A 14,505-nucleotide genomic window follows, 5' to 3' on the forward strand; every position below is an offset into this window, starting at 1 on the left:
AGAAGCCAAAGAGAGCAGAGGCATTCTATTTTGCAGACAGCCACTCGGCATCAGCAACAGACACACATTCTCCCAAAGGGACTGAACTGGGCAGGCAGAACAGTAGCAGCTCATTTAGTGTGGATACTGGATTGTTTGTGGAAGTGGATTCTGGAGATACAAGTTGCTCTGGACACACTCTCGATTTTCCACCATCAGGAAAAAATATGTACCATGGTCAGACTTTACAAATAAATTTCGGCAGGACAGTTGCAACTCCCTACAAAAGCACTCAGGCTCCCCATGTTCAGAACTCAACCTGCTTTGAAATAACAAAGAGAGACTATTCTTTGACACAAAGTACAGAACAGGGATTGAATCATCAATCATAAAAATAATTTTAAAAATTCAGCTGTATCTATACACCAAAGCAAGAAATTCACACGATAAGCCAAATCTCATGTGATCCGTCTGGAACCCGGCCTGGTTTTTCAAATTCCACTCACCACTTATAACACATCTCATGCTGAACACAGTCAAGTTCTGTATTTAAAAAAAATCTCACAATTTAATAGGCATGTGGATGAACAGGAAGAAAGAAAGGAATTATTCTGGGAGATTCCCTGGTGGCTCAGCTGGTAAAGAATCCACCTGCAATGCAGGAGACGTGGGTTTGATCCCTGGGTGGGGAAGATTCCTTAGAGAAGGGAAAGGCAACCCATTCCAGTATTCTGGCCTGGAGAATTCCATGGACTGGATAGTCCGTGGGGTTGCAAACAGTCAGACACAACTGAGTGACTTTCACCTGCAGGAAAGAGAGCTTAGCAACACAGTGACTGAAACAATGAGCGGGAGGTCTCAGAATCATCTTGTGAAACATTGTCACCAACCTGATTGCCCGAATGACGGTTTTCAGTGGTGGGGTGAGGTCCTCCACGGACACGTCACACTGGCATCCTTTGTCATCGTACACGTCATCGGTGCCAAGTGCTGTGTCAGCTGTAGGAGAAAAGGCCCAGTTAGATGGCAGCACAGCAGTGATTTAAAACTCGTTCCCCAGTTGGTCTTCCATAGGGATGGGGGCCTCAGAGACTCGGCTTATAAATCCACACGTGTGAGGCTGCCAATTGCTTTCCCCAATATTATCCTTTCTCCTTTTCCTGCAAGCTCACCCATTTCACATAACTTGACTTGACTACCCTTCTGAACTGTCTACCAGGGGACATGGGGCATTGGCATCCTTTCTTCCCAGCAGTGGTGATGGATTTGTGCTTATCTACATGGCTCTTTTGCTCAGTTCTTTTGAAGCTAATAGCCAGAGTTTAAAAAGCAACACCACCACCAAGGGACTGAAACTGCTTTCTGTCACCTGCTCTGCTCCATGATCATCTACTACATCACAGAAGAAGGGACTTTGAAATGGGCTGTCCTGGTCAGGCTGTAAGCCCTGAATGACTGGAAGAGGCCCATTTATTGGAGCAGTGCTCACATCTGGAACTCAGCTGGTGCATCACTCAATTCAATGAGTCCCTGTGTGTTTACTTGGTTTATCGTATGCGAGGAGTGGAGTAGGGGGGAAAGGTGCAGATGAGTCTTCACAGCTTGTTCATGGTCCCTCTGGCCTTCTGGGCCCCAAGCTTCTTCCTAAGGGGGTTCTCCAGAACCATGACCTCACAATAATGATCACAATAACAACCACTTGCTGAAACGTATGCCAGGCTCTTAGACAAAACTTTTGCATGTGTTAGTTTTCTTATTTACAGCAACTGGACAAGTTGGTGATGACAAGCCTGATTTTTAGATACTGAAATCAAGGCTCCGAGAAGGTAAGTGCCTCATTTGAGGCCTCAGTAGTGGTCAGTGGAGCTGTTGTTGTTCAATCTTTAAGTCGTGTCTGACTCTTTGTTGACCCTATGGACTGCAGCACACCAGGCTTCCCTGTCTATCACCAACTCCCGAAGTTAGAACAAACTCATGTCCATCCAGTCAGTGATGCCATCCAACCATCTCATCCTCTGTCATCCCCTTCTCCTCCTGCCTTCAGTTTTCCCCAGCATCAGGGTCTTTTCCAATGAGTCAGTTCTTCCAATCTTGTGGCCAAAGTATTGGAGCTTCAGCTTGAGCAACAGTCCTTCCAATGAATATTCAGGGTTGATTTCCTTTAGGATGGACTGGTTTGACTTCCTTGCAGTCCAAGGGACTCTCAGGAGTCTTCTCCAGCACCACAGTTTAAAAGCGCATCAATTCTTTGGTGCTCAGCCTTCTTTACGGTCCAATTCTTGCCCTCTGCATTGTATCAGCAGTGTCAGGACACACACAAGGGGCAGCAGAGGCAGCCTGAAGTTCAGGAGAGCTCAGGGGCACAGCCTGTCCCACTGGCTGGGGGACCCTCAGCATCTCTCCGTGGAAGAGGGCCACCCTTCTAATGAGAAGGCGCCCATTGACTCTGTGTCGATGGCTGGTTCTGAGTCATTGACACCTCGAGGGCAGCTGGCCCAGTTTGCTTGGTTGACCTATTAACCCACATAACCACAGCCCTCTCAGCACACAAACTTCATGCCTGAGATTAAACAACATCCTTCCAGGAACTTTCCACATTTCTTCTTTCAGTTTGATCCCAACCTGCTCTTAACTGGGGGCAGTGGGTGGAATGTCTTGCTCCCAAATTTATGTCCACTCAGAACATTAGAGTATGACCTTATTTGGAATAAAGATCTTTACAAATCTTCGGCATTGCACGCAGATTTTTTACCAACTGAGCCACCAGGGAAGCCCTCAGAGAGTCAAATAGCATAAAAGTCAGGGTCCTTTCATTATTATGAGGTTAATGGAAAACTTTTGAAGCAGGTAGGTGCTGTCACAATAAGCACAGATGTAAAGAGAGTGAGACTATAAGGTTCACACTGAATGCAAGCAGAACTGGGAATATCTCTGACAATGATAAGACAGCTTTCTCCACCCCCATCCTGCCCCCGGTGAGACCTGCCGTGTCTCTCTGTCTTGATTAGGAACAGGCTGGGCAGAGGGTGGGCATCACTCTAGCCAAGGCATCTCATTAGGGAATTTCATCACACCACTTACAACTTGATTATTCAAGACATAAATTAAGCTCTTGATTAAAAAAAAATAGTTTTTCTTTTTGCAAGTTTGGTCAGAGCAAACTAATAGGAAATAATCTTTACTGGCATGTGTTGAAGCAAGGGCTGAGTTAGAAAATTTCCCCCCTTATTTCAAAGCCACAAAAATGGGGGGAATGCCATCATTCTGATTCATAAGTGTCTTGAGATGTCCATATTCCTTCGAGTGAGGTCTTTGTCACGATTCCTAGAGGATTAAAACCCTGACTGACCTCTGAGGCCCTGGATGTGGGGCGCTGAGCTTCCAGCCACAACTGGTTAGGAGCCATTCGACGACACCGCTATTCCCCCGCCCTGACCTTTGGGGAATGTGGTCATGGGAACAGGAGCTCACATGAGCAGATCTGGAAACCCCCGTCCTTAAGGGCCATGTGCCAGCAGAGTGAGGTGCCCCCCACGCCCTGCTACCAGTGGCTGAGCCTCCCATATCTTTCAGGCCTGCCCCCTGCACGTCCCATCTGTGCTGGGAGGAGAAGAAGCTGGAAACATAACCTTCTGTCTCTCCCACCTGCTCCATCTCCTATTAATTAGCAGGTTCAAGATCTACTTTCAAATACTCTGTTCCCCCATGTTTCGGAAACTGTATTCCTTAGTTTTTGGACAGAACCTTTTGGACCTTATAGACTAAAGAGAGAGAGGCATAAAGAGAGCATTCTGGAAACTTCTGCTACATCCAAAGACCATTTTTACCACCATAAATGTTGCCATCAAGAGGCAGGTGTTTGTGAAAAACAAACAAACAAAAAAGAACCGGGAGTTTCTAGTTCTTTCTCTTGGTCTTCTGCTCTTACGGATTAGATTTCTTTTACATTGCCTGATGAAATGATTACAATGGCTTTCAACCTTGGCTGCACCTTAGACTCACCTGGGGAGTGTTTAAAAAAAAAAAATCTCAATACCAGGACAGGCTGGAACCTAGGCCTCAGAGAGTTTATGAAAGCTCGCCAAGGAATCTGTGTGACTGGATGTGGAGAATGGTGCCCTCCGTGACCCCCAGCTGGAGCCTAGGTATGTGACTAGTCACCATCAGACTCCGACTCACCCCCATATCTCCCCTTGCACTACTAGTGTGTTTCGCACAATTGAGACAGTATGGGCGCTTCCCAAGACAACAGGGAATGATCACATCATGAAAAACAGAAGAAGAAATCCCTTACAAACTGGGGACTTGGGAGCAAGTTTCACTGTCTTTTTGTCCAGCCTGGAGGTCTCCGAGTTCCGAATTCTAGCCACTGTTTTCCACTCTTCAGCCTTTGAGACCTGCTCTTCAGGGCATGGCCCTGCTCTCTTTCAAGGCAGTCGTTATAGTTTCACACACAAGGAGCTCGCTATATTACGTCCAGAGATCAAAATAAGACCAAAGTGTCACAACCTAACAGAAAATATTTGTTTCGTCATGTGCAGGAAATGATAAGGGCCTGATGTTTGGTCATCAGGAGAAATTATAAAGGGGACAGCAGATAGCCTTGGTCATGAGTGCAGAAAATGTTACTACATGAAATGGTCAATTATAAAGCAAAGGAAAGTGCTGATGAGGAAAAAGTTAGAAGCTATAAAAAGTTTAATATTTATAATGTATAAGGAAACCTATTTGAATGGATTACAATCCAACAGTAGCAAAAAATGGCAGAAAACTTTTCAACCTAATTAGAAATTTAAAAAATTATTTGAAGGTATGGACTTATATCTATCGAATAGTAAACGAACAGCTAACACTAACAAGCCTGAGGAGACACTGATACACGTCGGTGTTGATCGTGACAATGGAAGTCAGAATAAAATCTCACGGCAGCAAAGAGTTTAAAAAAGTTAAGATCAGCAATCTTATAATTTATTACAATTTATCATCAGAGAAATGATCTTCGGAAAATAATTTCAAAAAGCAAATAAAGATAGGGCTTCCCTGGCGGCTCCGTGGTAAAGAATCCACCTGCCAATTCAATTCAGGAGACACGAGTTTGATCCCTGATCCGGGAAGATCCCACACGCGTCAGAGCAACTTGGCCCCGGAGCCAGAACTCCTGAGCCGGAGCTCTAGGGCCCGGGTGCCGCGAGGACTGAGCTCACGCGCTGCGGCTGCGGAAGCCTGTGCTTCTCAACAAGAGAAGCTGCTTCAGTGAGACAGTCCCCCTCACCGCAGCCAGAGAAAAGCCCGCGCAGGGATGAAGAGCCGGGGCAGCCAGGAGTAAGTAAAATTACAAAAAATATGCTGGACAGCATCACCGACTCAATGGACGTGAGTCTGAGTAAACTCTGGGAGTTAGTGATGGATGGGGAGGCCTGGCGTGCTGCAGTCCACGGGGTCGCAAAGAGCTGGACATGACCGAGCAACTAAACGGAACTGAACTGAAAAATGTTTATTGCATTATTGCCTATTGTAGAGAGATAGTTATATAAATTTCAATGTCCCAAATAGGAATCCATAAATTATAGTATTTGACCATGATGATGTACTACACAACTATGATAAAAAATAATTATGAATAGTATATGATACTATGAAAGTATCCTTAAATGTTTAGTAAAATGAAAATATGAGACCAAATCCTCTTGCTGATGATGACTATGTACAGTGATATATATAAAGAAAACAAGCTATAAGTAAATATGTAAAAATGAAATTAGCTGTGTCAGGGCATGAGATTAGAAGTGATTTACAGCACTTTACAAACTCTTTATGGAATTTAAAGATTTTTTTCCATCACAAAAATAATATATGGTTTTTGAAGAGTATTTGAAAAATAGGAAAACAATCAGAATGAAGAAAACAAAATCTTCCCAAGTTGCAGAACTTACAGGAAATCACTAGTGTAATATGTTTCTCACAGTAAAAATGTGAGGGCTACAAGTTCACGATACACTTCAGAAATTTAAGTGGACCATGTAATGATTCTATTTTACTGCTCTATAAGGAACAAGCATTAAAAGAGCCACTATCAACGGTGGTGATAACTAATTTATTACAACCGGTTATGAATTATGATAGATTTTCCAAGGGTTCCTTCCTTGCTACTTGTCTTTTGATTACCTCTTCCCCACTCTCACTTCCTGACATCTTAAATATCATCCTAGAGTCTCCACTTTAGGCATGTGCTAGTTCTCAGGCATCGCCTTTAATTTCGCTAGAGTTTAGAATAATCACCTGAGCCCTGACGCCCATGGCACAATTTTAATTTGCTATGTCCTTGGTGGGGACCTTTCTTCTGTTCTCTGCTGGGTGCCGCTAGGTCCTCAAGATGCCAATAAGAACTCCAGAAAAAACAAAAACAAAAACAAAAAAAAGCCTCCAGATGATATATGTTTTGCTCTAGACTTTTGCCTTTTCAAATAGTTTTTGTTTTTCTCTCATTATGACAGTAATACATGCTTACTCCAGAAACTTCAAAAATTTGAATTTTAAATTAAATCATGCAGAATGAGAAACATTTGTTTATAGCTCTAACACTCAGGCAAATCCTATTAAATTTTGGCCTCTTCCCTTCTAGGATCTTTTCCTTTGCATCAACTGATGTTTAACATCAAAGTTAATTCCTCAGCACAGATTAGAAGTTGAATTGCTGGTTGCCATGAAAAGGGGAGCTTTGTTTTGATAGCTCGAAAGCCCTCATTCAGCCTCATCTTATTACATGGAGTTTCATCTTGTGCTGCAGCCACACTGGATGACACACAGTTCCTCAAGGTACTGTCTGAGCGTTATTACCTGTGGCTGCTCTCCCAAGGGCCACCCTCTGCATGGCCCACTCTCCTTTCTTTCTTTTTTTTTTTTTTTCTTGGCTAGCATCTGTGGATGCTCAATTTGCAGTGGACAGATGACTCTATACAGGGAGCACCAAAAAAGCAAGAAGCATCCCAAAATGAGAAGAAAGAGAAGAATGTCAGGATATTTATAATAAATCACTTACATTTCAGCATGCATAGAATTTTTGTGCCATGTTGAAAACTAGAATTTGATTTTGCAGTTTGCTTAGCCACTTCAGTCATCTCAGACTCTTTGTGACCCTGTGGCCTGTAGCCCACCAGGCTCCTCTGTCCATGGGATTCTCCAGGCAGGTATACTGGAGTGGGTTGCCATGCCCTCCTCTAGGGGGTCATTCAGACCCAGGGATTGAAATGGAGCCTCCTGTGTCTCCTACATTGCCAGGCAGGTTCTCTACAACTAGCGCCACCTGGGAAGCCCGTTTGCAGTTGAGCAATTCTTATTTGAGTTATTTGAAGCAAAGAGAATGAGGGCAGAAGGGCAGAGTTCGAAACCTCAGATCCAGCTTTCCAACTATGAGCCTTTCAAGAGTCTTCTACATCCGGAAAATGTAGCCTGACCCCCAAGACTGACTCTGCCCTGTCTCCTGTTCTGGGTACAAACTCTTATATTTCTTGTTATATTGCTGTTAACAAGCCCCTTTCCTTTGCAGACAGTGAGCTGTGAGGGCAGGGACCACATTCTTCACCCCATGCCTCCATCATCCCTGTATCTTCTCATCCAGGTCCCTGCTGCCCCCAGAACACTCAGGGACATGTTTGCTTTGTGAGGGTAGCATTTCCTTTTGACTTCAATAAAGTCTGGAGGTAGGAATTTAGGACTGGACTTAGGCCTATCATTCGCTGGGTCCTTGTGTGTGGGATGGTGCACAAAGATGAGCTGTACTTTAAGATGCCACCCTGATTGCATATACTGTGCTCATTTTAGAGAGGCAGGGGCTGCAGCTCCCTGTGAGAAATGACGTAGGGGGACCTTTAAAATGGGGCTGGAGCAGCCATCCAGGGAGAACTGCCTCACATCCTGTTTTCTGACCTGGTGAGCTGGGCTGAACTGACAGCATCCCAAGAAGTCAGCAAGGATGAGAAAACCACCCATTGAGGGGATTTATGAAAATGAATGTTTATCTTGTGGCCATTTTGCCTGACTATTCAGTGGAGTGTGAACCTAGTTTTGCTTGTAAGCACCAAGTGACTCTTCTTAAAAACAACCTACCTCATCATCTTTCTTCTTCTATTTTTTCCTTTTCATTAAAAATCCCGATTTCAGAAGGTCTTCTATAACCAGGGTACTATCTGTGTTTCTACCCAAATCTTGTTGTTGCTCAGTTGTTAAGCCATGTCTGACTCTTTGCTATCCCATGGACTGCAGGATGGCAGTCTTCTCCACCCTTCACTATTTCCCAAAGTTTACTCAAATTCATGTCCATTGAATTGGCGATGCCATCTAACCATCTCATCCTCTGCTGCCCCCTTCTCCTTTTGCCTCAGTCTTTCCGAGCATCAGTCTTTTCCAGTGAGTCCATTTTTCACATCAAGTGGCCAAAGTATTGGAGCTTCAGCTTCAGCATCAGTTCTTCCAATGAATATTCAGGGTTGATTTCCTATAGGATTGACTGGTTCAATCTCCTTGCAGTCCAAGGGACTCTCAAGAGTCTTCTCCAGAACCACAATTCAAAAGCATTAATTGTTTGGTGTTCAGCCTTCTTTATGGTCCAACTCTCACATCCATATATGACTACTGGAAAAACCATAGATTTGACTGTACAGATCTTTGTTGTCAAACTGATGTCTCTGCTTTTTTAATATGCTGTCTAGGTTTGTTATAATTTTCTTTCTTTTTTAAAAATTTATGGCTGCAGTCACCATCTGCAGTGATTTTGGAGCCCACGAAAATAAAATCTGTCACTGCTTCCACTTTTCCCCTTCTATTTGCCATGAAGTGATGGGACCAGATATAACGATCATAGTTTTTTGAAAGTTGAGTTTTATGCCGGCTTTTCCACTCTGCTCTTTCACCCTTATCAAGAGGCTCTTTAGTTTCTCTTCACTTTCTGCCATTAGAATGGGATCATCTGCATATCCGAGGTTGTTGATATTTCTCCTGGCAATCCTGATTCCAGCTTGTGATTCATTTAGCCCGGCATTTGGCATGATGTACTCTGCATATAATTTAAATAAGCAGGGTAAATAAGCCTTGACGTACTCCTTTCCCAGTTTGGAACCAGTCAGTTCCATGTCTGGTTCTAACTGTTGCCTCTTGACCTGCACACAGGTTTCTCAGGAGACAAGTAAGATGATATGATATTCCCATCTTTTAAAGAATTTTCCTCAGTTTATTGTGATCCACACAGTCAAAGTCTTTCGAGGAGTCAGTGAAGCAGAAATAGATGTTTTTCTGGAATTCTCTTGCTTTCTCTATGATCCAATGAATGTTGGCAATTTGATCTCTGGTTCCTCTGCCTTTTCTAAACCCAGTTTGTACATCTGCAAGTTCTCAGTTCACCTACTGTTAAAGCCTAGCTTGAAGGATTTTGAGCAGAACCTTGCTAGCATGTGAAATGAACACAACTGGATTCTAGTTTGAGGATTCTTTGGCATAGCCCTTCTTTGGGATTGGAATGAAAACTGATCTTTTCCAGTCCTGTGGCCACTGCTGAGTTTTCCAAATTTTCTGATGTAATGAGTGAAGCAACTTAACAGTATCATCTTTTAGGATTTGAAATAACTCAGTTGGAATTCCATCACCTCCACTAACTTTGTCCGTAGTAACGCTGCCTAAGGCCCACTTGACTTCACACTCCAGGATGTCTGGCTCTAGGTGAGTGGCCACACCATTGTGGTTATCCAGGTGATTAAGACCATTTTTGTATAGTTCTTCTGTGTACTCTTGCCACCCCTTCTTAATCTCTTGTGCTTCTGTTAGGTCCTTACCGTTTCTGTCTTTTATTGTGCCCATTCTTGTATGAAATGTCCCCTTCTCTTCTTGAAGAGATATCTAGTCTTTCCCATTCTCTTTTGTTCCTCTATTTCTTTGCATTATTCAACTAAGGAGGCCTTCTTATCTTCTTTGCTGTTCTCTGGACTCTGCATTCAGCTGGGTGTATCTTTCCCTTTCACTCCTGCCTTTCACTTCTTTTCTTTCCTTAGCTCTTTCTAAAGGCTCCCCAGACAGACACTTTAGCATTTTGCATTTCTTATTCTTTGGGATGGTTTTGGTCACTGCCTCCAATACAATGTTATCAGCCTCCATCCATATTACTTCAGGCACTCTGTCTACCAGATCTAATCTCTTGAATCTATTCATCACTTCCACTGTATAATCATAAGGAATTTGATTTAGGTCATACCTGAATGGCCTAGTGGTTTTCCCTACTTTCTTCAATTTAAGGCTGAATTTTGCAATACGAAGCTCGTAATCTGAGCTGTAGTCAGCTCCAGGTCTTGTTTTTGCTGACTGAATACAGCTTCTCCATCTTTGGCTGCAAAGAATATAATCAATCTGATTTCACTATTGACCATTTTGTGAGGTTCACGTGTAGAGTCATGTCTTGTGTTGTTGAAAAGGGGTGTTTGCTATGATCAGTGTTTTCTCTTGACAAAATTTTGTTCGCTTTGGCCCTGCTTCATATTCAAATGTGCCTATTACTCCAGGTATTGCTTGACTTCTTTCTTTTGCAGTCCAGACTCCTGTGATGAAAAGGACATTTTGTGTGTGTGTGTGTGTTAGTTCTAGAAGGTCTTGTAGGTCTTCATATAACCTGTTACCTTCAGCTTCATCAGCATCAGTGGTTGGGGCATAGACGTGGATTACTGTGACGTTGAATGGTTTGCCTTGGAAGCAAACCAAAGTCATTCTGTCTGTTTTCAAGTACTGCATTTCAGATTCTTATGTTTATATGAGGGCTACTCCATGTCTTTTAAGGGCTTCTTGACCACAGTAGTAGATATAGTGGTCATCTGAATTAAATTCACCCATTCCTGTTCATTTAAGTGCACTGATTTCTAAGATCTCAATGTTCACTCTTGCCATCTCCTGCTTGACCATGTCCAATTTACCCTGAATCATGGACCTAACATTCCAGGTTCCTATGCAATATTGTTCTTTACAGCATTGGATTTTGCTTTCACCACCAAACACAGCCACAGCTGAGTGTCAATTCTGCTTTGGCCCAGCTGCTTCATTCTGGAGCGATTAGTAACTTCCCTCCAGTAGCGTGCTGGAAAGCTTCCTACCTGAGGGGGCTCATCTTCCAGTGTCATTTCCTTTTGCCTTTTAATCCTGCCCATCTCACTGCCAATCTTGCAGCAAGAATGCTGGAGTGGTTTGCCATTCTCTACTCCAGTGGACTATGTTTTGTTGGAACTCTTCACTATGACCTTCAGTCTTGGGTAGCTCTTGATAGCATGGATCATAGATTCATTGAGTTATAGAAGACCCTTCACCACTACAAGGCTATGGTCCATGAAGGGGGACATACCTGAATACATGTACCTGAATTGCAATTCTTTGATCCCTTTTGTTTTCCTGTTTTTTTTTTTTTAAGGTTGACATCCATAAGGTTAGATGACTTGTCAAGACACAGAGTAATTAAGGGTAAAGCAGTCCTCTGAAAATTGAGATCATGTCTCCCTGTGCATCAATCTCCTGATTTTTTCCGGACTAAAAGTCCAAAGCTTCACCAGGCCTGCAGGATCCTGAGTGCTGGCCTCTCCTCTACCTTCTCATCAGCTCCCTCCAGGAGAGCTTTCTCCAGTCCTGGGGTTGCTCCCTGCACTCCACACCCTGGGCTCCCTTTGGGGATGCTCACTCCAGATGGCCTGGGAGCTCCCCCACTCCCGAGGCCTCTGTTTAGCCTCATGTCTCCAGGAGGACCACTCGGACCACCTTACCCAAGGCTTCCTGCTACCCTCTCCACTCATCTGTAGCTCCTTAGTCACCTTACCACCCCTGCTACCCCCCACAGCACTTGTCACCTTCCAACATACTAAACAATTTACTAGTTTGTGTTCATTATGTATCTTCCTGTGCTAAATTGCTTCAGTTGTATCTGACTCCGTGTGATGCCATGGACTGTAGCCTGCCAGGCTCCTCTGTCCATGGGATTCTCCAGGCAAGAATACTGGAGTGGATTCCCTCCAGTGGATTCCCATGCCCTCCTCCAGGGGATCTTCCCTACCCAGGGATAGAACCTGTGTCTCTAACATTTCCCGCACTGGCAAGCATGCTATTTACCACTGGCGCCACCTGGGAAGCCTAGAGTGTGATCTTGTTCTCTGGCTATCTCAAGAGCCTGGGGTGAAGGACAGGGTTAAGCAATCTAGTATTTACTGAGGCGACAAGTAAGGATGAGTGATACCTCCAACTCTTAAGTCTGACTGATCACAAAGTTTAGCTCACCAGCTAACCTCCGGATTTTTTTTTTGTTGTTGGATGATCTCTCATGACTAGATACACTTTTGAGATCCTACTGTGAAAAACAAAAAATCCAAGTTTTCCTCATAGCATTTAATCGCTATAGGATTTTAAAATAGGATTTTCTCCCCGTGATACACAAAAATATTTGAGGTAAAGTAAGTTCAAAGTAAAAGAATGAATAACTTTTATAGTAGAATTCAGGAAATATCTGTTGAATAAATACTGTATACTGGGCTTTTATTTTAGGTTGAAATGCAACCTGTCGGTGCACTTTAAATTCTTGAGTCTATAAATTTACAATCAGTAACTAACAGAAGAATTTTACGGTCAGTACAACAAGCAAGAGCACATCCTCTATATTCACATAACAAAGAAGCCCATCCTTACTCACTTTCCCCTTCAGGAGCAATCTCTGGGAATGGAATGTTAATATACTACAGTGACACACACTGAGAATTCACGTGGCACCTATGGATCCTTACTTCCTTATGCTTTTCCAAATGTGATTTTTAACCCAGTGCTGTACAGTGTTAGTGCTGTAGGGACAAAGTGGGAGCTTTCAGTCCTTTACCTATTGTTCAATCCATTCTGAATCCTAGGAAATTTGGAGTAAATAGCTGAGAAGTGAGATTTTATTAAGAATTAGGACATCATCTCACTGAATTCTGATAGAAATAAAACATAGTGCTATAAGGAAATTGTTCCACTTGTGAACATATTTTCATGAAATTTTTTTCTAGGCTGTATAGTATTAGGAAAAAGTTTGAAAAAAATGCTTTTATTGAAAGAAGTTCCAGTATTCATATCTGTTGCCATTGACATATATTGGTTTCAAAATAAAGTATCCTTGCCCTATAAAGCAATATTCTAGTTAAAGAGCTAATTTTAATATTTTGAACAGGTAATTGCATTTTCCTATATATTTTTACCAAAGTAGATGCAAATGCTGCTAGCACAATTGAAGATTATATATTGATAGAGAATACATAATTTAGTTGTACTTGATGTTTGTTGTATTTTTTGGTGTTATAACATTCTCTATGTGGAGGGGAAAATTTGGGACCAAAAATGAAGTTGTAATACCCACGGCAGAAATGAAGAGATACATTCAAATACACTAGTAGAGAAGGTGCAGCTTACTCTCTTCTTCCTGCCTAAAAACAGTTAGATCTAGATTATTCTGTGACTACCACATTCTGAAAAGTATGGCTGTATACACCATGAAAATGGCTGTATATACCTTCAGCTCCATAAAAGACTTTCACAGTAAAGAGAAAATACAACTGCCCTTTGACTGGGCCTGACAGCTTTGCTGTTGGCATGGCCTGGCGTCAATTTCCAAATCTGACTTCCATATACAATAAGAAGTACACATGCATGCACACAGAAGACAGAGGTTCCTTCTGGGTTACGACGGTAGAATAAGCGCACACATCCAATGTGACTTCTCTGAAAATCTCATTAAAAGTATAGTGATGAGCTGCTTTTAAAAAAGACATAAAGCCGTAACAGGAAGAGAAGAGGCAGCAGCCACAGAATCTTGAAAGTAAGAAGGCAGATGGGCAAGCTGCGTAGCTGGCAAGTGGACCCCGAGAGAAACCCCAGCTACGGCTGGGAACAGCTAAGAAGCAACAACACTCACATCTCAGACCAGTCAGGACCTGCTAGAACCTGCAAGGTAACGGATGAGGAAAGTGGTGTGGAGTCTGCCTGATTCCACTTCTGTACCCGCAGGACACTGCCTGCAGGGCTTCAAGTGAGGGGCCCTCGGGGGTGGGTGTCAGCCCAGATGTAGAGAACCCACTAGCAACTGGTCAAGATCACAACGGCAGCAGGATCTCACCTCCAGGTAGGAGTCTGGAGAAGTTTCCTCTGAGGACTCTGTCTAGCTCAAGAAGAAAGAGTTGAAGGTAAGTGACAGACTTTATTTTCTTGGGCTCCAAAATCACTGCAGACAGTGACTACAGCCAGGAAAATAAAAGATGCTTGCTCCTGGGAAGAAAAGCAATGACAAACCTAGACAGTGTATTAAAAGGTGCAAAAGTCCATAGATCTCAAAGCTGTGGGTTTTTCGGTAGTCATGGATGGAAGTGAGAGTTGAACCATAAAGAAGGATGAGTGCCGAAGAGCTGATGCTTTCGAACTGTGGTGCTGGAGAAGGCTCTTGAGAGTCCCTTGGACTGCAAGGAGATCAAACTAGTCAATCCTAAAGGAAAT

General features: G+C 43.1%; 1 protein-coding gene across 2 annotated transcripts in view; it reads right to left on the bottom strand.

The window, feature by feature from the left end:
* KCNQ5 (potassium voltage-gated channel subfamily Q member 5) overlaps window positions 1–14,505 on the bottom strand; it is a 626,149-nt gene that overhangs the window by 29,109 nt on the left and 582,535 nt on the right. For both annotated transcript variants that reach the window (XM_040261809.1, XM_040261808.1), the window contains one exon: window positions 870–978. In XM_040261809.1, the coding sequence (XP_040117743.1) occupies window positions 870–978 (109 nt within the window). The remainder of the gene's footprint in view (window positions 1–869; window positions 979–14,505) is intronic.

The sequence above is a fragment of the Oryx dammah genome, unplaced genomic scaffold, assembly GCF_014754425.2.
Source record: "Oryx dammah isolate SB20612 unplaced genomic scaffold, SCBI_Odam_1.1 HiC_scaffold_19, whole genome shotgun sequence".
Classification (NCBI taxonomy): Eukaryota; Metazoa; Chordata; class Mammalia; order Artiodactyla; family Bovidae; genus Oryx; species Oryx dammah.